The 26,430-nt window shown below is 38.2% G+C and overlaps 3 protein-coding genes across 4 annotated transcripts; 1 reads left to right on the top strand and 2 right to left on the bottom strand.

The window, feature by feature from the left end:
* Window positions 1–2,089: 2,089 nt before the first annotated feature.
* On the bottom strand, window positions 2,090–11,519 carry tmed1b (transmembrane p24 trafficking protein 1b). Its single transcript, XM_029434026.1, has 5 exons — window positions 11,227–11,519; window positions 9,260–9,357; window positions 8,961–9,150; window positions 7,734–7,901; window positions 2,090–3,188 (listed from the first exon to the last, which is right to left on the bottom strand). The coding sequence occupies exons 1-5, from the start codon at window positions 11,422–11,424 to the stop codon at window positions 3,138–3,140; spliced, it is 705 nt and encodes a 234-aa protein (XP_029289886.1). The 5' UTR covers window positions 11,425–11,519; the 3' UTR covers window positions 2,090–3,137.
* A 4,910-nt stretch (window positions 11,520–16,429) lies between these two features.
* Window positions 16,430–19,644, top strand: LOC115011837 (tumor necrosis factor ligand superfamily member 14-like). 2 transcript variants are annotated; one of them, XM_029437080.1, is made up of 8 exons: window positions 16,469–16,524; window positions 16,610–16,690; window positions 16,869–17,116; window positions 17,694–17,762; window positions 17,844–17,877; window positions 18,059–18,130; window positions 18,254–18,485; window positions 19,415–19,644. In XM_029437080.1, exons 3-8 carry the CDS (start codon window positions 16,919–16,921, stop codon window positions 19,614–19,616), a joined length of 807 nt encoding a protein of 268 aa, XP_029292940.1. In that variant the 5' UTR covers window positions 16,469–16,524; window positions 16,610–16,690; window positions 16,869–16,918; the 3' UTR covers window positions 19,617–19,644. The 2 variants fall into 2 exon arrangements, with proteins under 2 accessions (XP_029292947.1, XP_029292940.1); XM_029437087.1 differs by lacking the exon at window positions 16,610–16,690 and having other exon boundaries at window positions 16,430–16,524.
* Window positions 19,645–22,452: 2,808 nt separating this feature from the next.
* Window positions 22,453–24,600, bottom strand: LOC115012353 (uncharacterized). The gene is made up of 3 exons (XM_029437936.1): window positions 24,094–24,600; window positions 23,937–23,970; window positions 22,453–23,628 (listed from the first exon to the last, which is right to left on the bottom strand). Exons 1-3 carry the CDS (start codon window positions 24,334–24,336, stop codon window positions 23,243–23,245), a joined length of 663 nt encoding a protein of 220 aa, XP_029293796.1. The 5' UTR covers window positions 24,337–24,600; the 3' UTR covers window positions 22,453–23,242.
* Window positions 24,601–26,430: the final 1,830 nt, after the last annotated feature.

Below are 26,430 nucleotides of genomic sequence, written 5' to 3'. Positions count from 1 at the left end.
TTTTTTTACAAAGAATGACATTTTCTGCATTTAGTATTATGAAAAGGGATACATTTGATGATTTGATTGACTTAAAGGTTACGAATCAGCAAGTCATCTTGAATTCTTTGCTTGTTTCATTTGAAATGAAATGTGTCTTAAAAACTATATATATACGATTCATAACTTTTATATAATGGTAAGAAACTCTTGTAGAAGTTATGTTTTTGTGAGTTGTATTCTTGCTAACGTTTTGTCAGTAATCTTACACACTAAGCACCTCATTAAGTAAGCAGCACTTTTCGATAAAGTCTTTTTTCTCTTGTTTTCAAAGCCTTCAAATGAGCTTATTAAAATCAGACTGACCAATGGAATTTATATTTTGGCTAATTACTTTTTTAATAATATTTCTCAAGTATAATAAAGTGAAGTTTGGTGTTTCTCTTTTGTGGACCAATTAGAAATGAGATGACCTCCCACCGCTGCTCATTCTTATTTTAATCCAAGTGCCTTGTGCAAAGAATATTCTGTACTTATTGTCACCTTAAAAAGCCATAATGAAAAAAAGCATCATGCAAGAGAAAGGGCCTCTCTTTCAGAAGGTGTATAAAGTGACTGAATAAAGGAATAGAAAAAGAAGGTGTGGTGGCTTGTGCTTGTTCTTATTGTTAGACATTCTTTGCTTCATATCTCCTCTCAAATTCTCATGCACCACCGAGCCAAGTCTGTTTTGTTGTCGTCTGATCTGCTGTTTCCACGCACATGACAGTAGAAAGGTAGTACATGTGCTTCCTGTCACTGTGTGACACTGTCAGCGTACGCTACACTGAGTGTTACACAACACAGTGCAGGCGGAGACCTTTTGACTTGCATGACGGTCTAATGGAGACAGCCATGCAGAACCAGAACGTTTCACTTTTCTGTGCAGCCCGCCATGTCTTCGCTTCCTGTGGGTTGCCATGGTGACTGTGGTTGCCAGTAGCAACACACAGTAAAGACAGTTACTCATTGATTTTTGGGCAGGAACGAATAAAGGTATGCAATCCTACTGCTGTTTTCTCGAGCTCTTTTCCTTCTCCATTGTGTCTGTGAGCTGCTACTGATCCTCTCGTGATCAGAAACTGATCATAAAAATCTCATCATGGTCTTCTCACGCAGGAGACCTCCGCACGTCCCTTCTCGTCCCAACCACTGGTGAAGGAGACTCGGACGTCAAGCACTGCGACTTGGACTCTGTAGCCACACAGCGGGCTCATTTACGAGCTGGAAGAGTCTGACTTTAGAAGATGTCCTAACTAGATACTTGGTTTTTCTATTGGATATATGAGGAAGGGGAAGATGCAGAATGAACTCATTACCTCTGTACATACAGGCGTGTTATTAAGCTTTCACTGTGTTTCTAGTATTTAATATAGTGTTCATTGTTGATCATTGTTTTTAAGTACTACTGAAATGATCTGTCTCATATTTCCTCACTTGTCAAATCTGAGGGTGGATGAGTCAACAAGGAAACGGAAGAACAATCTCTGTGTGCCAAATTAAAACATCAAGAAACTGCATCTTGAAACAAAACTGGCAAAAGTCTCTTTTATTATTCCTTCGTAGACTAAAGGTTAAAGTAATTTACTCTCCTGCTACATTTTTGTGTGTCTGTATAATGTAGTCTGTATTCTCTGAACTATACATTTTAATTTCCCTCATAAGCTCCTCTCTGGCAGCCACATGAGTCTTTACACTGAATGATTAAAGCAACAATGCCTCAATGTAGTAACTTGGCAATTTGGTTACTTAAAAAAATGTTTTTCAGATATTACTCACCGACAAGTGCAGTTAATTAACCTTTATAGCATCGTTAACTTAATGTCAGATAATGTCAACGTTTCTGTACGTTTTTAAGGTCAGACGTTAGGGGGCGCTACATCAGCAGAAATAAAGTGCGTCTGTAAGAAGCTCTGGGGAAAATACTGTACACTGACGAGCAGGGTCTTTATAAAAAAACTGTTCAAACTGCAAATGCTGTCATTAGATCATGAAATGTGTCAGTGTTAACAGCACTGTTGTTTTCATGATTTACATGAACAATATTGAAGTCATCACAGAACACATTTAAAAACATTACACGTTTTTTATTCGTCAAAGACAACTCACATCAAACCAAGTATTTCTTGTGTAAAAAAATGCATTTATTTATATCAATGATCCCCATGTAAACCTGATTTTTACTTATTCTAGAGAATATTTGATAAAAGCCTGTTCTTGTAAAAAGAAAAACACACACACACACACACACACACACACACACACACACACAGTGGCTGCCGGAGCAGAATGAAAACGTCTCATTCAGTTGACACAAATTTGATCATCAAGAAGACCGAACAGAAGCCAGAGACACGCAAACGCAAATATAACAATCAGGATGTTCACACCGAGTTATCCTGATGCATTTCTGAACTGACGTACACATACGTACTACATATTTGTCTGGAAGAGTACTGACACATTGTACATTATTGGCAATTACACTTCAAAAATCACCCCTCATTCTTATTTGTCAACACGTCAGCATGGACTTGACATGTGAAAATAAATCAGTAATGTCTCAAAAGAACTAACCATCAACCTGGTCAGACGGACAGATCACTAATTGAATGCAAAGATCGTAAACGGTCAGGAAGAACAAATACGGCAACAACACTATTGCACATTGTTATCCCTTGTAAACCAGCAGACTAGGAGCTCTGCGGATCAGCTTTTGAGTTGTGTTGGACCTTTACCCTTTAATAAGGAGGATTTCACCTTTAACGAAATATTCCACAAACCTCAGAAACGTAGGACAACTATTGTCCCGTCTATGTAGGCAGTACCTTTCAAAATGCATGCCCTCATTAATTTGTGGTAAGATTTGACATTAAAGGCACTAAATAACATTTAAATAACCAACTTCCTCATCTGCTTAGCCTTACCTAATGGTGTTTCATTATTGCTCACAAACTGATATAAAACAAGATTTTAGAAGTAAAAAAGATTCACTAAAACTGATGTTGAAAGCTGGTGTTGATGTAGCCCAAATAAAAGATAATGGAGCATAGTCTGAATGGGTAACCAGCTGAACATCTTGTATTGGATTGTTCTCCTTCGTAGGCAAAATAATCCCTCTATGTGCAGACCCTCCGCTTATCCTCGAACAGTTTACGGACAGTGTAGACCTGTGAGTGGAGAGAGAAATGTTGGGTACACGATTCAAACTCTGGGATTCAAATATGAAGTGCTGTGTTTGGTCAACCAACAACATTATCTGTATCAGTATTGAGATAGAATACAGATACAGATATATATATAGTATATACAGATATATAGTATATATAGTATATACAGATATATAGTATATACAGATATATATAGTATATACAGATATATATAGTATATACAGATATATAGTATATACAGATATATAGTATATACAGATATATATAGTATATACAGATATATATAGTATATATAGTATATACAGATATATATAGTATATACAGATATATATAGTATATACAGATATACATATAGTATATACAGATATATAGTATATACAGATATATAGTATATACAGATATATAGTATATACAGATATATATATAGTATATACAGATATATAGTATATACAGATATATATAATATATACAGATATATATAGTATATACAGATATACAGTATATCTCAAAAGTGAGTACACCCTTTAGATTTTTGCAAATATTCTGTTATATCCTTTCAGGGGATAACATTATCCTACTGAAACTTTGATATAACTTAATGTAGTCAGTGTGCTGCTTGAATAACAGTATAGATTTATTGTCCTTTGAAAATTACTCAGTACACAGCTGTTAATGTCTAAACAGCTGGCAACAAAAGTGAGTACACCCCATAGTGAACATGTCCTAATTGTGCCCAATGATGTTGTTTTCCCGCCCTGGTGTCATGTGACTCGTTAGTGTTACAAGGATTCAGGTGTAAATGATAAGCAGGGCTGTTAAATTTGGTGTTTTGGGCACAATTCTCTCTGAATGCTGGACAACATGGCACCTCATGGCAAGGAACTCTCTGAGCGGCTGAAAAAAAGGATTATTGCGCTTCACAAAGATGGCCTTGGCTATAAGAAGATTGCCAACACCATGAAAATGAGTTGCAGCACAGTGGCTAAGATCATACAGCGGTTTTCCAGGACAGGTTCCACTCGGAACAGGCCTCGCCAGGGTCGACCAAAGAAGTTGAGTCCACGTGCTCAGCGTCATATCCAGAGGTTGGTTTCCAAAAATAGACGTGCGAGTGCTTCCAGCATTGCTGCAGAGGTTGCAGAAGTGGGATGTCAGCCTGTCAGTGCCCAGACCATACGCCGCACACTGCATCAAATCGGTTTGTATGGCCGTCGCCCCAGACAGAAGCCCCTTCTGAAACCGATGCATAAGAAAGCCCGCAAACAGTTTGCTGAAGACAATGAATCCAAGAACATGAGTTACTGGAACCATGTCCTGTGGTCTGATGAGACCAAAATAAACCTGTTTGGGTCAGATGGTGTCCGGCGTGTGTGGCGGCACCCTGGTGAGGAGTACCAAGACAAATGTGTTTTGCCTACAGTCAAGCATGGTGGTGGCAGCATCATGGTCTGCATGAGTGCTGCCGGCACTGGGGAGCTGCATTTCATTGAGGGACACATGAATTCCAATATATACTGTGACATCCTGCAGCAGAGCATGATCCCCTCTCTTCGGAAACTGGGCCGTAGGGCAGTTTTCCAACATGATAATGATCCTAAACACACCTCCAAGATGACAACGGCCTTGCTGAAGAAGCTGAAGGTTAAGGTGATGGACTGGCCAAGTATGTCTCCAGACCTAAACCCAATTGAGCACATGTGGGGCATCCTCAAGAGGAAGGTGGAGGAGTGCAAGGTGTCCAACATCCGTGCGCTCCGTGATGTCGTCGTGGAGGAGTGGAAGAAGATTCCAGAAGCAACCTGTGCAGCTCTGGTGAATTCCATGCCCAGGAGGGTTAAAGCAGTGCTAGATAACAATGGTGGTCACACAAAATATTGACACTTTGGGCACAATTTAGACATGTTCACTATGGGGTGTACTCACTTTTGTTGCCAGCTGTTTAGACATTAACAGCTGTGTACTGAGTAATTTTCAAAGGACAATAAATCTATACTGTTATTCAAGCAGCACACTGACTACTTTAAGTTATATCAAAGTTTCAGTAGGATAATGTTATCCCCTGAAAGGATATAACAGAATATTTGCAAAAATCTAAAGGGTGTACTCACTTTTGAGATATACTGTACATATAGTATATACAGATATATAGTATATATAGTATATACAGATATATAGTATATACAGATATATATATATATAGTATATACAGATATATAGTATATATAGATATATAGTATATACAGATATATAGTATATACAGATATATAGTATATATATAGTATATACAGATATATATATAGTATATACAGATATACAGTATATACAGATATATAGTATATACAGATATATATAGTATATACAGATATATATATATAGTATATACAGATATATAGTATATAGATATATATATATAGTATATATAGTATATACAGATATATATATATATATATATAGTATATACAGATATATAGTATATATAGTATATACAGATATATAGTATATAGATATATATAGTATATAGATATATATAGTATATATAGTATATACAGATATATATATATAGTATATACAGATATACAGTATATATAGTATATACAGATATATAGTATATACAGATATATATAGTATATACAGATATATAGTATATATAGTATATACAGATATATAGTATATATAGTATACACAGATATATAGTATATAGATATATATAGTATATATAGTATATACAGATATATATATATATATAGTATATACAGATATATAGTATATATAGTATATACAGATATATAGTATATAGATATATATAGTATATAGATATATATAGTATATAGATATATATAGTATATAGATATATATAGTATATACAGATATACATATAGTATATACAGATATACATATAGTATATATAGTATATATAGTATATACAGATATATAGTATATAGATATATAGTATATATAGTATATACAGATATATATAGTATATACAGATATACATATAGTATATACAGATATACATATAGTATATACAGATATATAGTATATACAGATATATAGTATATACAGATATATATAGTATATACAGATATATATAGTATATACAGATATATAGTATATACAGATATATAGTATATATAGTATATACAGATATATAGTATATACAGATATATATAGTATATACAGATATATATATATATAGTATATACAGATATATAGTATATAGATATATATAGTATATACAGATATATATATATAGTATATACACAGATATATAGTATATATAGTATATACAGATATATAGTATATAGATATATATAGTATATAGATATATATAGTATATATAGTATATACAGATATATATATATAGTATATACAGATATACAGTATATAGTATATACAGATATATAGTATATACAGATATATACAGTATATATAGTATATATATATATATATAGTATATACAGATATATAGTATATATAGTATATACAGATATATAGTATATAGATATATATAGTATATATATATATATATATATATATATAGTATATAGATATATATAGTATATATATATATATATATATATATATATATAGTATATACAGATATATAGTATATATAGTATATACAGATATATAGTATATAGATATATATAGTATATATAGTATATACAGATATATATAGTATATACAGATATACATATAGTATATACAGATATACATATAGTATATACAGATATATAGTATATATAGTATATACAGATATATATAGTATATACAGATATATATATAGTATATACAGATATATAGTATATACAGATATAAAGTATATACAGATATATAGTATATACAGATATATATAGTATATACAGATATATATAGTATATACAGATATATATATATAGTATATACAGATATATATATAGTATATACAGATATATATAGTATATACAGATATATATAGTATATACAGATATATATATAGTATATACAGATATATATAGTATATACAGATATATACTTTTCATCTCTCTTTAAAACTAAACTAAGTTTTGTGAACTGTCTGAACCCAACCACCATCAGCCGTCTAACTGGGAGACATTGAACAACATTAAGTAACATTGTTACATCTTAAACAGATAAATATTGACTGAAATACAAGATAAAACGCTTTTCTTATAATATTTCAACTGTGTTTTTACATTTTTGTTTTTAAACACATACAGATAAAAACTACAGATTCTTAGCTTCATGTTGTTGTTCGCTGCCTGCTGTGCGCTGACTCGGCGGGTTCGGGCTGGGGGCGACTACACAATATAGCCATCACTTTTCAATAATTTGTAGTAACTGAAACGACTAAATTAAGTTCTTATGTAAGTTAACAGAGTGGTGGCACCGTTGGTGGACACAGTCATGTCAATCACAGCTTTTTTCTAGGAGGGGGGGGAGGAACGAGCAACTTCGGGTAGAAGACAATAATTACTTGTGCTTTCCCGAGTAAAGTATTCGGATTTGGGTACATCTCTAGTGGCGTGTCAGTGGTCCATTTACCTGGGTAAGGGCCACACACAGCATCACCAGCACACTGGCACAGGACCAGAACGAGACCTTCCACAGGTTGTCTTCCTGAAGGTTTCGGTCCCGTGCCTCGAAAGCCCGCAACACCGTCTGCATCTGCCGGCTGCGCTCCAAGCGTCTGTGCAGAGAATCCATGGACTCCTGAGGAAAATGTGACGTAAGCTTTAGGGCTGCAATGAGGAAGAAGTGGAAGTAGGAGACTGAGAAGATGGTCTGAAAAATACACAGAATTTTAAATCATTGTCGACACTTCCTCTTTTGAGGGTTGTGGTACCAGTAGCTGACTGCTACAACTCGCCTCAACAGAATTTAGCAGACGTGTTAGTTTTGGTTTTGAGTTAAATGTCAACCTGTCAGCTGACAAATCCCAATCTTGGGTCATGCAAATACCACTGTGACGCAGAGAATCTTTCCAGCTGTGTTATCCGTAAGAAGTCGTACTAGTTAAAAGGTTAAGGCTGATGTTGTGCTATATTTTCCATATTGTCAGCAGATCCCCAGAAACTCTCCCCCCCCCCCCCCCACTACTTTCCCTTTCGACCAGCATGTCTGGAGGACTCAGCCACACGTTCAAGTTGTTCCTACTAAAGACAAAAGTCTTTATATAGTTTTAAAAAAGCTAAATAATTTCACAAAACAACTGGTCACTGAAGTTATTAGCGAACATTAATAAAACAGGACTAAATGGTGCATTTGTTGAGGACTATGAACATGTCACCCAGTGCTAAATTGTGGCTCCCTTAAGTGCTTTTTTTTTGGGAAACAATGGAGCTTTAGGGCACAGAGGAATAACCTCATCAGGTTTAGGCTACACACACTATACGTGTTAGTAGGATCAGTGGATTGTTGGTTTTGGTGTTTTCATGGGATTTGGTGACAATAAGAACATTTATAATAATACTAGCCGTATTCTTTGAACATCTATATTTAATAGTATTTGGTCCAAATGCATGTACTACAGGAGCAAGGGGACAGATCTAAACCTAAAGAAAGTTGTCTCCACACTCTCCATGCTTAATTTAAATGTGAAAGGGCATTTCACAAACCCGTTACAAGTATCTTTCCTCTTATTCCCCGGATGTTGTGTAGACATTTGTTGAGCATATAAATGCCAACAGCAGGGTTTTTTTCAGGTCAGCTGTAGAGTGAACTAGATTTCCTTTTGTGAATTAATCTCTAAAGCTCAAACAAACATCTCACCCGGATGTCCTCCAGCTTGTACTCCAGAACACTTCCGTCAGGCTCCTCTAATCCCGGCCACTCTTCATCTCCACCCACATCTCCTCCATGGCCATCGATGATGATCTCAAAGAACACCATCTTCTCTGTGAAGTGACTGAAGCTGTTGTCAAAGCAGATTTCGTAGTCTCCCTCCACTGTTTGCTCCACCCTGGAATAACAACAAATAAAGTGAAGGATAAACAGACACATCCAACACCGCTGGCTCTGTAATAATGAAACATGACCAAGGATTCAGGCCAATGTGAGGGAGCACTAACACGTGGACTCCGTCGGAGCGTCGATACTCGTCGATGAGCCGGATGCCTTCTGGAGAGATGATGGTGAAGTCTACATCCATACCAGCACCCGCTATCACCTGCATGTGCACACACAAATACATACACCCACTGAGCAACAAAGCTTCATATACAGACAGGAAATTCTGTATGTGAAGAGAGACAGAGGAAATGACATGCAGCACAGGTCCCAGGATGGTGCCAGGCACGCTGCGGAAACGTGGTGTCCGTCTGAACCACTAGGTCACCAGGATGGCCCAAGACAAACATTTCCAAGAGAGTTTACGTGTGCTTTTAAAGAGAGAGCGTATTGTCCTCTCTTAGATTGAGACTCTCCCACTAAACAAACACACTGCTGACTCATGGATCTTTACATTGTAAAGAGGTGTTGCTGTGTAAATAAGTGTTTTAAGTGACTTATATGGTGTTGGACAGAAGTAGACGATTAGTTGACTCATCATGTTGATCGACAGGAAAATAATCGACAACTATTTTGATTTGCTTTACTTTTTGTTTTTAAATCATTTTAAACTGAATGTCTCTGTTTTGGACTGACAGAAAAAGGACATTTAAAGACATCAGCTTGGACTGGGATGGACATTTTACACTAGTTTCTGGTATTTTATAGACCAAATGATTTATCGATTGAAGCTTAAAAACAATCGGCAGATTATTCAATAGCAAACATAATTGTTAGTAGCGGCCCTAGACAGAAGTAGAGCTGAAACAATTAGAAAACCAATTTTCAGTATTTCCAGCACCTCTAATGTGATTATTTACTCATTTTCTTCAACCTCTGTAAATTGAACATAAATATATATTTTTTGACATAGGAAGACGTCAGTTTGGGCTCTAGGACACTGTGATAGACATTAATGTTTTAATGATGAAAGGAGAGAATATCTCTGCAGATTAATTAATGGCCAATGTAAATAATTGTTAGCTGCAGCAGTAGACTTGAGTAGGGCTGCACGTACAATTACTTTCATTGTTGATTAATCTGTCAATAGCTTTCTGGATCAATTAATTAATTAGTTGTCTATAAAATGTCAGTAAATGGTGAAAAATGTTGATCAGTGTTTCCCACAGCCTTAGATTACATCCTCCAATGTCTTGTCTTGTCCACAACTCAAAGATTCAGAGATGAGTGGGCATTCTGTAAATCAATACTATGTACCGACTTGAACATCCTGTTTGTTGATCTTCGGATAGATACAACTAGTGCCTGATTAAATGTCAGACAGGAGACATTTAATGTTGTTGTTTTTTTTGTCGTTTCTGAGCCCCTGTTCCCCCAGCACTGGCCTGCTAGCTGTTCTCTGGGTCAGGATCAACCTGCTGGATGATCAGAGGCTACCAGGATCTGAAACGTCCACACATACGTGTACATCATTTACATAGTGACTCAGTCAAACTTACTATGACCAATGTGTGGAGGCTATTAATAACTTACTTCCTTTTCAGCATTTTGTTATCACTCATCTTTCTAAGTGAATCACTTCATAGTCTCTTTCGGGAAGTACTTCTATTATTGCAATATTGCACAACAAGGTGCTGGACAAATAAAGTTTGATTTGACGTTATGGATTTACTTTTTATTCTTTATTTTTTTTTACCGTTTCTGGAAAATGTGTAAGCTACTGTACAGGGGTTGTTAGTATATGCACGTTAACTCCCACAGTATGAAGTTAATGGAGGAATATAAACTGCCAGTAGCTTACAGCTCAAGTTTAATGCGTATAGAAAATATGCAAATACACTACCAGCATGTCAGCTAGCTAAGAGAGTAAGAGACTGTTAGCCCTACACATCGTGTTCCTGTATCGCTGCTATAAGCCATTAACAGAGAGCACGTACATGTGAACACACTGAGTGAGTATGTGTATGTCTGCTGACCACACACACACACACACACACACACACACACACACACACACACACACAGTTACCTGATATTCGACCTCCATCGTCCCATTCTTTATTGCTGTTTGAAAGAAACACTCGGATCTTCCGGCTTGCAGCAGAAACGTGAACTCGCTGTCTAGGTTTTGTCCGAAACAGCTCACAGCCCCTGCACACCACCCAAACACTACTGCAAGGACGAGCAGCCGTCCTCCCCTGCCCTCTTTCGTCCGGAGAAGGTCCATGGTGAAGATATTCCCAAACACAGGGCTATCTAAGTTCAGCCATCTCCTTCGCAGCTCTCTTCCGCAGCAGAACTTTGCGATGTCATGATTGGGTGTAGACCCCTGAACAAGGAAGATGCTGCCGGCCAATCAGAGGACGAAGAGTTGCAATCTTCCTCCAATCACTGCAGGCCTGAGGTCTTCACTCAGCTCCCGTATGACCCACTCCTGTTAGTCAACTTTGTCCTGAAGAGCTGTGTGCGCGGTACCTTTTTACCTTCAGGGTTAAAATGTTATGTTATGCAGCACAAACAAATACTGAGAAGGTGCATCCTCTTAAAGATTTTAGTTTTCATATGTTCCTTTATTGCAAGACAAAAGACCTCCAGAACAGGTCAGTAGGGTCAGGCTTTTATTGTTACCTTTGTAACTATTAGTATGAGCATTATCTCCGGACCACTACGGCCATGTTTCTAATACTGTTACTTTGTTAATTATAATTTGTGTATTTTGTGACTGACATTGATCCAGCTTCGGGTTGCCAAATATATACTTATAGTGGGGAAGCTGGCCCATTGTGGGCTTGATCACTTCCTAAACTTCTCCCAGACCCAGGAGAACCAGAACATCCTTTCCCGACCCAGGCCTACCTTTCCCTTACTTGATGAGCTTGACAGTTCCTTCTTGATGTACTTACTAGACACACACTTTGGGAGGATGCAAACACTCATTAGAGTTCATTCATTCAACACTTTCTATTGTTGTGTGCTGTGTCAGAAACATGCCGTAGCTACTGTCGCACTCCATTTAGTTCAGATCCATCAGATAATTTTCACACATCACAGCAGGGTAGACGTAGCTGCAAGTAATAACTCAACGTTGTGTAGGTTTGCCAGCTGGTAAGCATTCACAGTGACAGTAAATATTGTCAATGGTTGCTAATAAGCTCACATCAAACAAACCTATTCCTGAATCATTTTCATATCTGCAGCTGTGAAAGTGAGAGTTTGTACAGTTTATGAATATTTACAACATAGCTTTCAACTCCAGTTGTTGCCTGATGGTAAATTGGGTTAACCTGCATGTATCATACAGTAAGCCCAAATGAGAAATTATATTATTTAGATTCCCTATTTAGAACCATATTTTTCACCGGGCCTTTTTCACAGCAGACATTCTGGCTTCATTGTAGGAAAAGCAAAAATGTTCGTCATAACAGTAATGATGGCTCCGTTCTGTTCAAGTGCGCCAGTAAGCCATGACAGTGAAGCAGCTAAATGGATCTCATAATTATATTTATAATTTACCCATGTGATTTTCCAACTGTGACGTGTCAATCTGTCCTCTAACAAAAGGGCTTACAGTTTACTCTGGAATGAGCAGTACATTTTGATTTTGGACACTTTATTATAATTATGAATTATTATCATTTTGAGCCATCACTGGCAGGTGAAGTGTCACACGGTAATTTTGACATATATTACATGTGAGCCGAGCATTTTTTATTAAATTCTTGGTATTTTTTGCGGTCCAAATTAAACACTGCATGCTGGTTCACTTTTAAGACTTACTGTTCTGTTCCTAAGGGTGCAAGTCCTCTTTCCCATGGTGCCTAGCAGCTTCATCACTGCAGATTCAGACCAGGCATAAGGAATGCCAAGAACCAAAGAAAATGGCTGAATCCCTGAGCCGCTCACATACTGAAATACAGGACTGTCTCAGAAAATTAGAATATTGTGATAAAGTTCTTTATTTTCTGTAATGCAATTAAAAAAACAAAAATGTCATGCATTCTGGATTCATTACAAATCAACTGAAATATTGCAAGCCTTTTATTATTTTAATATTGCTGATTATGGCTTACAGCTTAAGAAAACTCAAAAATCCTATCTCAAAAAATTAGAATAGTTCCTCAGACCAAGTAAAAAAAAAGATTTATAACAGCAAAACAAAATCAAACATTTGAAAATGTCCATTAATGCACTCAGTACTTGGTTGGGAATCCTTTTGCACGGATTACTGCATCAATGCGGCGTGGCATGGAGGCAATCAGCCTGTGGCATTGCTGAGGTGTTATGGATGCCCAGGATGCTTCAATAGCGGCCTTTAGCTCATTAGCATTGTTGGGTCTGGTGTCTTTCAGCTTCTTCTTCACAATACCCCACATATTCTCTATGGGGTTCAGGTCAGGGGAATTGGCAGGCCAATCGAGGACAGTAATGCCATGGTCAGTACACCAGTTACTGGTGGTTTTGGCACTGTGGGCAGGTGCCAGATCATGCTGGAAAATGAATTCCTCATCTCCATAGAGCTTTTCAGCAGACGGAAGCATGTAGTGCTCTAAAATCTCTTGGTACACAGCTGCATTTACTCTGGGCTTGATGAAACACAGTGGACCAACACCAGCAGCTGACATGGCTCCCCAAACCATCGCTGACTGTGGGAACTTCACACTGGATTTCAAGCAACTTGGATTTTGCTCCTCTCCAGCCTTTCTCCAGACTCTGGCGCCTTGACTTCCAAATGAAATACAAAACTTGCTTTCGTCTGAAAAGAGGACTTTGGACCACTCTGCAACTGTCCAGTGCTTCTTTTCCATAGCCCAAGTCAGACGCTTCTTCCGTTGTCTTGAGTTCAGAAGTGACTTGACCATGGGAATACGGCTATTGTAGCCCATTTCCCGGACACGTCTGTGAACAGTGGCTTTTGATACCTGGACTCCAGCTTCAGTCCACTGTCTTTGAAGCTCCCCCAAATTCTGGAAGCGACTCTTCTTCACAATGCTGTTAAGGCTGCGGTCATCTCTCTTGGTTGTGCAGCGTTTCCTGCCACATTTCCCCCTTCCAACAGACTTTTTGTGGATGTGCTTTGAAACTGCACTCTGTGAACAGCTTGCTCTTTGAGACATTTCTTTTTGTGTCTTACCCTCCTGATGGAGGGTGTCAATGATGGTCCTCTGGACAGCAGTCAGATCAGCAGTCTTCCCCATACTTGTGATTTAGTTTACTGAACCAAGCTGAGTGTTTTTCAAGGCTCAGGAAACCCTTGCAGGTGTTTCGAGTTAATTAGACGATTCAAGTGATTCGTTGAACACCCTACTAGTATACTTTTTCATGATATTCTAATATTTAGAGATAGGATATTTGAGTTTTCTTAAGCTGTATGCCATAATCAGCAATATTAAAATAATAAAAGGCTTGCAATATTTCAGTTGATTTGTAATGAATCCAGAATGTATGACATTTTTGTTTTTTTAATTGCATTACAGAAAATAAAGAACTTTATCACAATATTCTAATTTTCTGAGACAGTCCTGTAGAATGTAGTTTGTGACACACACTCCTTTTACCATGGACCTCCTTTCAGTTGCTGTCTGTGTTTCTTTTGTACTAATGTTAAACACCCACAACTGGGAAATAGGAAGAAAATAAAAAATGCTGCACATTTTGTGAAGGACCAGTGGACGTGTGTGAAATGGGTAATAGATGATTATTTAACATGTGATAGGAAAGTGAGATGAAATGAAAAAGAAAAGAGTCAGTAAAAGTTTTCATTTTCCACAAATATCAGTTTTATTTACTATTTAAAGTTTTATTTTTGTAATCAGTTCGAGAAAGTTACTTGTGGGGTTCCACAGGTTCATTTCTTTGTCTCTCAATAACTGCAACAACAAAAACGGGTCACCACGGCTGGAGACTTCCGCCTGTCCTCCCTGACGCTTTATCTTCACTGAGCACAGTGTGTGCGTGTGTGTGTGTGTGTGTGTGTGTGTGTGTGTGTGTGTGTGTGTGTGTGTGTGTGTGTGTGTGTGTGTGTGTGTGTGTGTGTGCATGCGTGTGTGTAAGTCAAAGTGGATGTAGTATAGTTTCAACATGTGCAGCCTGTCATGTCAAACGGACTCCTTCCACAACAAACAAAAAAAAGACAGATCGAGTTTCACACTGAACAAAGTGTGAATTATCCCTTTTCATAATTCCAATGTCATTACATTTGACACGCCATTTAACAGCAGAGAAATAGAATATATACATTTTCCCATACAGCACATATGAAAAAGATATGTTTGTTAAAGAGAGGGAAATGAAAGTATGTATCACTTGTTTAGAGATATGTGAAGAAAATTAATAAGAGGAAGAACAAAAAGAAAGGAAAATGTCTTTAACAGATTTGCCCACACACTTCTGCTCAGTTGTCCACATACATATGAAGGGTAGGATTACATTGGTGGGATGTTGCAAGCATAACAAATCAGGCAAAAGCACTGTTTTTACCGAAAAACAGAAAACTAGCATTGGTAAATCACCAATGATGAGGGGTATGAGTACAAGAATATGAAGTGAAGCAACTCTTGAACAAAACAGTGACCGTAAACATAAAAAACAAAGTGTTGCCACACGAGGCCTTGCACTTGAGCTGCAGTTTGCTCATACACTCTCAGAAATAAGGGTTCTAAAAGGGTTCTTCCTGAAGGGATGAGGTTCTACCAAGAACTGCTTCTGAATAACCCCCTTTCCAAGGGTTCTCTGTAAGACCAAGGGTTTCATTAAGAACCATTTTCATCCAAAGAAGCATTTTTAGAAGAAAGAGTTTTTCAATGATTGTTGAAAGCATGGGTGTTCTCCCAGTAGTGTTGTGGGTTACACGAAACCGCATCAACCCGACCCTTAGTCAGCTGCTTGAAGCTTGAGACCATAGAATATGGTCCCCAAGGCTGCAGGGTGACATGGGGACATAAAATCTACGTTAGGTGTGCCAAATTCATGGCTCAGCTGGACAAAGTGATTTTGCAAGTTTCTAAGAAACTTGGCACAAATAGCTACAGATACTGAGAGAAATAAACCAAACGTGTTTAAGTCAACACAAGAAAAGGAAGTGTCAGCTGAGGAACAATAACTTTATTCGTAGGGAGTGCCCCACGCACACACTTGCACACTACTCTCTCTCTCTCTCTCTCTCTCTCTCTCTCTCTCTCTCTCTCTCTGTCTCTCTTGTCATCTTCATTTCCTCCTTACAAAAGCAATATTAGTGATAGTTGACAGCAGGCGTGGAAACATAAGAGTTGAGGGAGCACGGAGATCTGTACTTGCGGTGCAGTCAGAGGATTTTCCTTCTCTTCAGAAGGTGAGACATCTAGATAAGCCATGATCTAATATAGATGTATTGTTTGAGAACATTGTTGGCCTTTAACATCCCTAAGGAGTTTCAGAGGAGTGTGTGAAAGTCATCCTGTGCGGCTGCATGGTTGACTGAGCTGCAGTGGAACATCTGGTGCACATTTAAGTCCAAGGTAATCTCCATTTAACATACCTTAACAAACTGTAAGAATAGGATATCACTTTTTGATTTATTGATGTGTTGAAAGTGTCTCTGAAAGTGTGCTTGCAGAAGTCAGGGTATGTAGAAATCACTTTGTTTCCTGAGGCCATGTCTGTATGTCTCATGAGTGTTTCGGTCTTTTATTTCAGGCCCTTTGACCTTTATTCCTCACATCCCATCTTGAGTGTGATCTGGAGGGATGGAAGAGGACGATGTGGGTTCATACCCCCAGGTGTTTGTGGTGGACAGCCAAGCCAACCATGTATCCATGTCCAGCGGGAAGAAACTGAGATGGGTGAGAGCAGGCCAAAAGTTTCTTCACCTGCTGGTGGGACTCGCCCTGTTGGGACTTGTTGTCGAGGGATGTTTCATCTACAGTCTGTACAAACAAACGGAGGTGAGACTGATGCCTGCAACTCCGAGTCTCGAGAATTTCCCTTTTTTCCTCTACGTCATAACCAGAGCCACACACTAGCGGACAGCTGAACACATTTGTACGTGGGTTGACATTATTTTGCTCTTTAAGTTACGGGTCCATAATGACAAATGTGCCAAATAGACCCGTTCTCTAGTTCTACTTCCCTTTCTTTTCTCTCTCAAGTGCAAACCCACAATATAACTTCATTTTTTACGACCGTTTCATAACGATGTTTATTACACACCTGCCTCTATTATGCTGTGCACTTTGCATGTTATGTAATATGCACTGCAGTTGAAAATCAAACTTTAGAGACTGTACAGCATCCAATCAAAAGCATCTTCCCTATTCCAGCCATTGTATTTTTTATTATCTACTGCAATATTTAAAATACATCAGTGTTTTTTTATGGGGGTTTTTTGTGTGTCAAAATACAATATGTCTTTTTTGTCTGTAAATTTCTTTTGGTTTCCATGAGGCATGACACTTCCTGTTCTTACCTCCTCTTAAACTTTTGACATCATGCTCACCCTCTTTTTTTCCTCTCTCTCTGCAGGAACTTTCCCTCTGTAAGTCTCACCCTCTCTGCCAGAACCTGTCTAATTCCCAAACCTCTAGCCAGCAGGTAAGTGTGTGTGCTGAGTCACGGGTTGCACTGCCTGACATGTGTTGGAGTTTACAGCTTTAACGCCTTTTTCTGTTTCAGGGTGGCAACATAATGAGTCAAGTGGGAGCTAAAGGTAATGAGTTACTCTCTGTTATCATAACTGATGATGACTGTGATGCGCCATAAATATGTGATGTATTCATTAATGTTGCTTCTGCACAGAAACGTTTTTGAAAACATGCACATTCAAAACCTCACGTGTGATTTCAGGTACATTAATCGATTGGTTGTTCTGATTTTGCTTTTTCGAACAGAGTCCAATGAGATTCCCACGGTGCGACCAAATCTGGAACATGTCCAACAGAGACCCTTTGCTCAACTGATAGGTTAGAGCCCTCTGAACACTCAGACCTAAAGATTGTATAAGGTCATTTTGTCATGGTCATTTTGGGGGTGAAGTATTCCTTTAATGCTTGATTTGAACTATTCTGTCGTCTTTCTTATCCCAGGCTCCGACACTTTAAAAGGGGAGGGCAGTTTGGTGCTGTGGGAAAATAGCGAAACCGTAACCTACAACATGGGCTACAAAAACGGCCGGTTGTTGGTCGAGGAGGACGGTTACTACTACCTCTACTCCAAAGTGACATTAAATGCTGCACAGGAGTGTTCGCTTATCCAGCACAAGGTCATGAGAAACACCAGTGCCTATGACGCTCCTATAGAACTTATGAAATCAAAAAGGTTAGTCAGTGTACCGCTCCTTACTTCCTTCCTCTGATGCTGCACATGTGCTTATAAGTGACTGCTTGGGTGCAACCGGTTTGTAGCTTCGCTTCTGTGTATTTGAGGCCAGACACAGCAGGCAAAAACATCGTTTCTTCATGCACTGGTCAGTTTTGAGATTTGGGGCTATTTTGCTTCACATATAAAATGTCTTCTTTCAGACTGAGGGAAAGAAAACAACCAAATAAATAAAAATAAATAAATAAATGTCTTATTGTTAGTTAACAGCAGGGGAAGTTTCATGGTGATATCTATTAGTTAAAGATGTTTACCCTACTCACCTGTAGTGTCTTGCAAAATGCATGAACATTTACAATACATCTATAATAATTACATAGCAATAATTCTCTAAATGATATTTTTCTCTCATACTCTGAGAGTAGCACTAACATACACCAAACTTTCCAATTTCATTCCTAATTATATTCTGAAGGTTTTTACAGAGGGGTTTGTTCACATATCCTTCATAGTCTGATTTATAGAACATTTTATTCTTAAAAACATGCCGATAGATTTTATTCTGGCTGTTGACAATGTTTTCTGGTGTATGGACTGATACAAAGGTTTTTAAAAACCTTTCACTCTAATATGTCAACATTTTGAACCTGGCTTTATCTAATGTTCAGATTTCTGTTTCAGAAATGTTTGTAAATGAGCACATATTTAATAAGATAATGCCTCATTTTCATATCTAAACATAACATTTCAGAAAACTTGTAATGCAAGAAATAATTGTCTTAATGTAAGTAACTGTGGAAGGTTCATGGTGATATCTATTAGTTCAAATTGTTACCCTATTCACCTGTAGTGTCTCCCATGAGAGGCCAGTTGAAATCACCATGTCGTGGTGAGTTTGCTTTCTAACATCTCGGACATGTTTCCTCTAGTAACCGATGCTTCCGGAAATCTACGAGGGCAAATCATTCAAATGAGGAGGTTCTGTGGAACAGCTTTCTGGCTGGGATCTTCCACCTGCAGAGCACAGACAAAGTTTTTGTCACATTGGAAAATAAAGATAAGATGCGTCCAGGACCTACTGACAATCTTATGGGAGCATTTATGATATTTCCAGGCAATATTAATAAATAATACCCTCTGTCCCACGTCATGATCAGAATATATGTCTCTGTGTGTTCATTTACACCATTTGTTGTGCTGGCTAATATATATATGTATATATCATCTAAATTATACCGTACTCAATTAATGTATTTGAATCCTTTATGAAAAAGCAACAAATGGTTGTGATATCATGAAAAAGTATCTGATATTCAGGTTGTATAATCATACTTGATCATTTGTTGCATTTTTTGTTGTGTGAATAAAATATTGTTTCTTATCAAACAACAATGTGAATGTATCACTTCCTGATTATACTCTATCTTAGTAACAAAATCAATGGAAAAAAACGTTTTTAATAGATATGTGTGCAGTATAGTAAGAACAGATTTTATTTTCTGCTCACATACTATACAGTGCAAACGTAATAGCTTTAGGCAACTGAGACAAACCACAAGACTCAGTTGCAGATTTACAGATAACACAACATTCAGCAACGCCTGTATGTGTGAAAAGCAGGTTGAGGTTGGTGTAGCTGACTCAGCTTTCCTCACAGTGTTCAGAGGAAAGTTTTGCAGAAGTTGCAGCAGAGTCTGTCAAATGGAAGGGAAAGAAAGTATATGGAGATACAGAAAAGTTAAGTAAAGGAGAGTTCGGCAACCAACGAGGGAAATCTGCCAGGGAATTAGGGCGGAAAAAGAAGTGCAAAAAGCAAAGTGTAACAAAGGCATGAGAATAATGTGAAGACACAGGAAACCATTTTAACAAACAGGTTGTATGTGAGTGGTCTGACCTCAGAAGCATTGGAGATATTTGGGTCATTTCCTGTCTGAGTGAATCAAACGCATACACCGATATAAAATTATGCAACCTGAGCACAAAAGCTTTGCACATAAAAAAACTCCCCATGTTGTTGTTGTTCATTCCTTGCCGTGTTGGAAGGTATCAAGTGTATGTTCTTAAGCGCTGCACTCAAGTACAACTTTTGAGACATTTGTGATTTACTTGTTTCTGTCTTGTGCCACTCTATACTTCTGCTCCACTACATTTCAGTGGAAAACATTGTGCTTTGTACTCAATTGGATTCATTTGATTAGATTCAACCATAGTTTTTACTTATGTTGAAGATCAAGATTTTGCATAAATTACATATACTCCTTTTATAAAATATGATGAATTGTTTGAGATTAAACTACAGTAGTTTCAATGCTCTGTAGGGTTCATGTGTGCATGGTTTAGTCATACAAATGGTTTCCCACCACTCCACTGATCAACAGGTGGTGGTAATGCACCAAGAAATGCAAGAATACACCAAAAAAGTCCAGCACGGATTTTACATGGATGTAAACAATACAGGATTGAAAATACTTTAAAAAATCAGCTTTGCAAATGTTTCATGCACTTTAAACCTTTGTAAAGATATCTTTAAAGATGCATTGTGGAGTTTTTTTGTAAGCATACAAAAAGCATCGCGATGCCTTTGAGGTCAAACACATGTGTCGAATGCATTTGCCTACTCATTAAACAAAATTGCAAAGTCGTTTTTATTTTCACTGTTTACATCCATGTTTACTTGCCTGTAGTCTTCGGTGCGTTGCTGCGTTGCTGCGTTGCTGCATTTCTTGGTGTGTTACCACAACCTGTAGATCAGTTGAATGGTGGGAAACCATTGTTAAATGCTTGTGCACGATACAAACAAAACAGGGACCCACTTATTATGAAAACGCTCCTCAGTACTACTAGAGATAAAAAAACACTTACTCCACATGGAACATTTTGACCTGCAAGAACTTATAACTTATAACAAATAATTGTTTTTGGGCCACTTGAAACTGACATATCGTCACCTTTGAAGTCAATATGGCAAACTTGTTACCAAACAGTTGCTTTTTTACTCATCCTGCAGTTATGTAGCAAAACTCATTTATTTGAAGTTGTGTTTCCGTGCACCTGATAAATGTATTACTCACTCTCTTTTAGCTCGACCTTGCTTTCTACCACCTCGTGAAAGACATATGTGGCTCTTTAGCTGCTAAATGCTCCGCTGTGTTCACCTGTTTCTTGCTAACTGTGTCTGGCTACTGTTTGGTGCTGGACACATAGTGTACAGTGGAGCTTTATTACTGAAAACAGCTTCCTGCTCTGGCCAGAAATGACAGTGTGAGAAGCCTGACAGTGAACCAGAAAAGTAAAGATACGGGCCGGACAGCTAAACAATAAAATGAAAGTCAGCCTAAAGCTTGAAAGCCGAAGTGAGCTGCGAATATGAGTGATAATTCTGTAGGTCAATGGGGAGATTAATTTTTTTCTGTTACTGTTGGGTGCTATGGCTATCCTCGGGCCATTTTGAGCAACTGAAGTGCAGCTTTGACTTGTACTTAGTTAAGTTTGTGTGTTTCTCAGTTCAATATTTTTGTTGAGTGAGTCAATATTTTTGTTTTCCATTTAAGAAAATAAATGGAGGAGAAAAAGCAGTTGAAGTTCAAATTAAAAAAAAGCACACAGTTCTCACACATAGGCACTCTTTAGAAGCTATATATTAATTATACCAGCAAAAACTAAATTAAAATCAAATCAAGCATTTCCTTTTACACTTCAACATTGGAGCATGCCTTCTGCTCACAAAATGAAAGTCGTAACTCGTATACCATATTAGCAGCGAACGTTAGTTTTCACTTGGTTTGTATCACACAGGTGGTTTAATTTAGGTTTGTTTGCTGGGTCACATAGTTTTTTTTTTCTCCAAACCACACTGTTTGGTAAATAAACAGGAAGTGATGTACATCCAGTTCCCGGCATGTGCTGCGTAACAGCAGGGAACTTTCCTTTACCGATGAACTTTTCATATATTCCACTTGAAACAATGTTCCAATCACTTTCACTCGTCAAGTTTAATATGGATTACAATAAAATACATTCGACAATGTGTAGTTTGTCCATAGGACTTACATATTTTGCAAAAACAAAACATTTTCTCAATTCACGAGTCCACATACTAAAGAGATTTTAGTCTTTTCTGGTCATGTTTTCAGTACAGAACGATACTTTTCATGGTACCTTGTGTCTGTAAAAGTTATTTCAAGTGCAGACTGTTACTTATCATTTTCCACAAGGGATCAAATGACTCCACTGTAACTACACTAGATCTAAATGAGGTCCCTGAGGAGCTTGTTGGGGTTTTGCAGCAGAATTATAATCGCACATTTTTGTAAGCCTCAACTTTATGCCCCCAGTAATTTATCAAATGAAAACAGAGCTATAAAGTAATTTAGCCCAATGTAGGCTGAATACACCTGTAATGTATTGTACATCAACACCTATGTAGTGATATCTACATCAAAATAAAAGTATACAAAGAAGTATAAATATAAGTCAATAATATAAGTACATAAATAGTTCCATATTATAAAATACATATACATATTTATACAGAATTAGGAGAGCATCTTTCCCACATGCTGTGTGCATCATAAATGCAACTTCTCCTCAGAATCCAACTTAAAGTCCTGCCAAGCTTCAATCACCTTAATTTGCAAGAAATCTGGTTATAGCTTTGAAACTGGCACCAGCGCCTGTCCATTTTCACCTGTGTTATTCTTTAGTTACGACCTCAAGGTCACACAAGGGAAGGCAGCAGTGGCACTGCAGTGTCCACATTAGTCCACGAGGAACATCCCGAATCTTGAGCCAATCAGCTCCAGTTTCCAGTTCTTCAGTCCATCCTTCGGCACGGTCATCTGAGTGGCCAGTGTCTGCCCTTCCATCCGGCTCACTGTCCAGCATTTCTTGCTCACAGGTGTTGTATCTGCCATAGCCGGAAGCTCCACCTCGCAGTTGAGCTTATCGCCCACATGCACGCTGAGGAGTCCCGCGTTGCAGTTGTAGGTGCAGGTGAGGTTGAGATCGATGTATATGAAGTAGGTCCCCACCCGTTTGGCCTTCAGCGTTTGCTGCACTGCGTCAAACAAGAAGTTGCTTCCCAAAGACTTCCCAGCACCGTAGGAGACTGGAGTCCACTGCATGGTGGAGGTCTGCAAGTCGCCTACAGGAGGAGACACATCTCATTTAGATGATGTTTCACAGTGCAACAACAGGCTTGATAGTTACATTAATGTGTGGTGTTGTTTAGCCCTAAGTCTGATATGATTTGACCAACAATTTTTTTTTATTTTAGTGATGCAAATGAAAGATCTTTAAAGATTGGAAATCACACTGTTATGGAGATATGGAGAGGGAAAAATATTCTACATTGTGGCTTTAAAAAGGAAGACATTTCTGCTAGACATACTTGTGTCAATCTGTCCCTTATTATGTATGTTACGTGGCTGCTTTAAATAAAAGTAGACTTACTTGAGATGGCTTCCAGATAGGCAAAGTTCTGCATCTGTTGACAAAATCCAAGATATAAAGTTGATTAAAATGTGCAATGGACATGAGTCAAACTTTTTTTTAAGGAGGAAAAAACAGGTAAGTGTTTAAATGTTAACAATAGGAGTAATTTGTTTACCTTGTATGCTGGGTCAGGTGTGTCTTCTGTCAGCCTTGATTCCTTAAACTCAAAAGACGGACGCGGGGACTCCAGTTTGGACCGCAGCTCCATCACAACCATCACTCCGCCTGCTGCCAAAGCGGTCACCGCCACAAGCAGAAAAATGATCGACATGACGAGAAAAACATTAAGGCAGCTTCCACGGCGGCGGCCGCTCTTCTGGAAAGACTCAACGTCCATCTCTTTATTTTGGTGTTCCATTAATCGGCTGTAAAATGCCTGAGCTTCAGGCAGACCGCACTCCGTCCAGTTTATTTAGCGAAAAAAAGACTTTGGAAGTTGTGCAGCTACAGGTGTTCGGTTGTTTTGCTCCACAAAGATAGTCCTCTTGATAGCACAAAGTCCAGTCCGTGTCTTAATGTGAGATGTGAACGTCTGTGAGCACCATGATGGCTTTTTATACTACAGTAAGGCTAATGTGCACACAGTTTCGGACACGGAGGAAAACGCGGAAGTCATGGATTTCCCTTTTGCCTCCTCATACTCACGCCCCCTCCTTCGCTGCGTGTAAGCAGGGTGAGAAAACGAGACTTTCCAATTCCGCGGCTCTCCCTGCGATTGCGCAAGTGTGCCCAAATAGCAGCGTGTGCTGTGGAAAACGAAAGGGAGCCTCACTAGGCTATACATTCCGACACAGTCAAACACAGGCTTACCTTTCCCTCTCCACTTTCAACCTCGCAGGACTGGCAAAAGTGGCACAATGGAGATAATGAAAACATAATGTAAATTTGGACTTGATTGCCTTATGGAAAAGTATTTTAGGGCAAGGGACTGTAGAATAGAAACGTTGTGAGTGCGCGCGTGCGTGCGTGAGATGTAATGAGATAGGGTTGGGCTTTTCTCGAGATTATGTATTTCATCATCAGGCTAAAACACATCACAGGCGTAACAGGTTTGTATGCCTGACGTAATTCTGGCACCTCTAGCGTGCTACCTAATATTAAATCAGAATGTTGTGCAAAAACATCCGGGAATCCCCCCCATTGTGTGTAGCATGTGGGGGTGTGTGTACATGACGGAGGAGCTGGATAGGCAGGTATCCCAATACATTCGAAAACAAATATGTTCCACTGCTCACACCTGTGCGAGCCAACAGCCAATCAGACAGCAATCTTATAATGGTACAGTATAAAGCCTCGACGACGATAGATGCACGTGTGAGAGAGGGGGGAGACAATAAGCAGCTGCTCAAGACTGAAAAGGAAAGGAGAAGTGTTTTCTCTATGTAAATGTTCATATAAGAGAGTCCTTTTAATTAATCAGTTATTGTTTTCTAGAAATTCTCCAGTGCATTTTTATCATTTCCAGAATAAGTGAATGCTCATTGTGAAAACAAAAAGCAGTAGTTACAGTTATGGGCCTGAACATGTGACATAGATGTATAATTACATCACCATGCACTCTTTGTACAGTCCTGGAAGTTGCACTGGGACATTTCAAAGTAAATAATTGGTGCAGGCAACATAAAGTGTGTGATTGCTGATCAGATTTAAGCTGTAAATGCAAAGATGACTAAATATATCCTGATCCTATACATTTCTTCCAGGTGAGCTGATGCACCAACTGTACATTTGGGCTTTGGTTATTTTTACTGTACGATAGAGTAAGTCACATGTTGATGACCAGTGTTACAGTGCAACTGTCTGCAATTACACGCGAGGACTTTCCCTCCTGCATCATTTTACACTGAGATTTATGGTAATCACACTCAAATGCTCCACGTCCACGCTGATCAAAACACGATCAGCTGATCGGATCCGCACAAAGTTTGCAAAGAGAGAAATGTTAAGGGAATGTTTGCGGCTGTTACTGAAAGGGAAGTGCACGGTTATATTAAGAAAGACATACGATGGGAAGTGACTGGTTCAGAGATGTATTTAGGCTATGAGTTGACAGTCATGCTGAGAAAGCACTAATCATCAGACAGACTATATGCAAAACAGTTGTCAATTAAAAACATCAACAGGTTTTCTATGGAATTTCACAAAACAGTAAATGCAAGAGAGTCAAATTGTCACAAAACGTTGGGAAATAAAATGATACACATTGTCATTCTGCAGCTGATTGAATAGTCTCAATTCTGTTTACATAATAGACTCTTTAATGTGAACCCCCCTCCACTATTTGTCATTGGTGCATAGTATATTGTGTTAATATTGATTTCAGAAACCAGTGCTGCAATGCTGCTGTAAAGCGGGAAATAATTGTGCAACATGCACTGATTGCAATATTCTTGTCTGTGGATCAAGGCCTCTTTAAATTCCAAAAGTCCTCTCCAACTAAATAACATATTTT

The sequence above is a fragment of the Cottoperca gobio genome, chromosome 1 (assembly GCF_900634415.1).
Source record: "Cottoperca gobio chromosome 1, fCotGob3.1, whole genome shotgun sequence".
NCBI lineage: Eukaryota > Metazoa > Chordata > Actinopteri > Perciformes > Bovichtidae > Cottoperca > Cottoperca gobio.
Note: the sequence above shows the minus strand (reverse complement) of the source record. Positions and strands in the feature narration are given on the sequence as shown.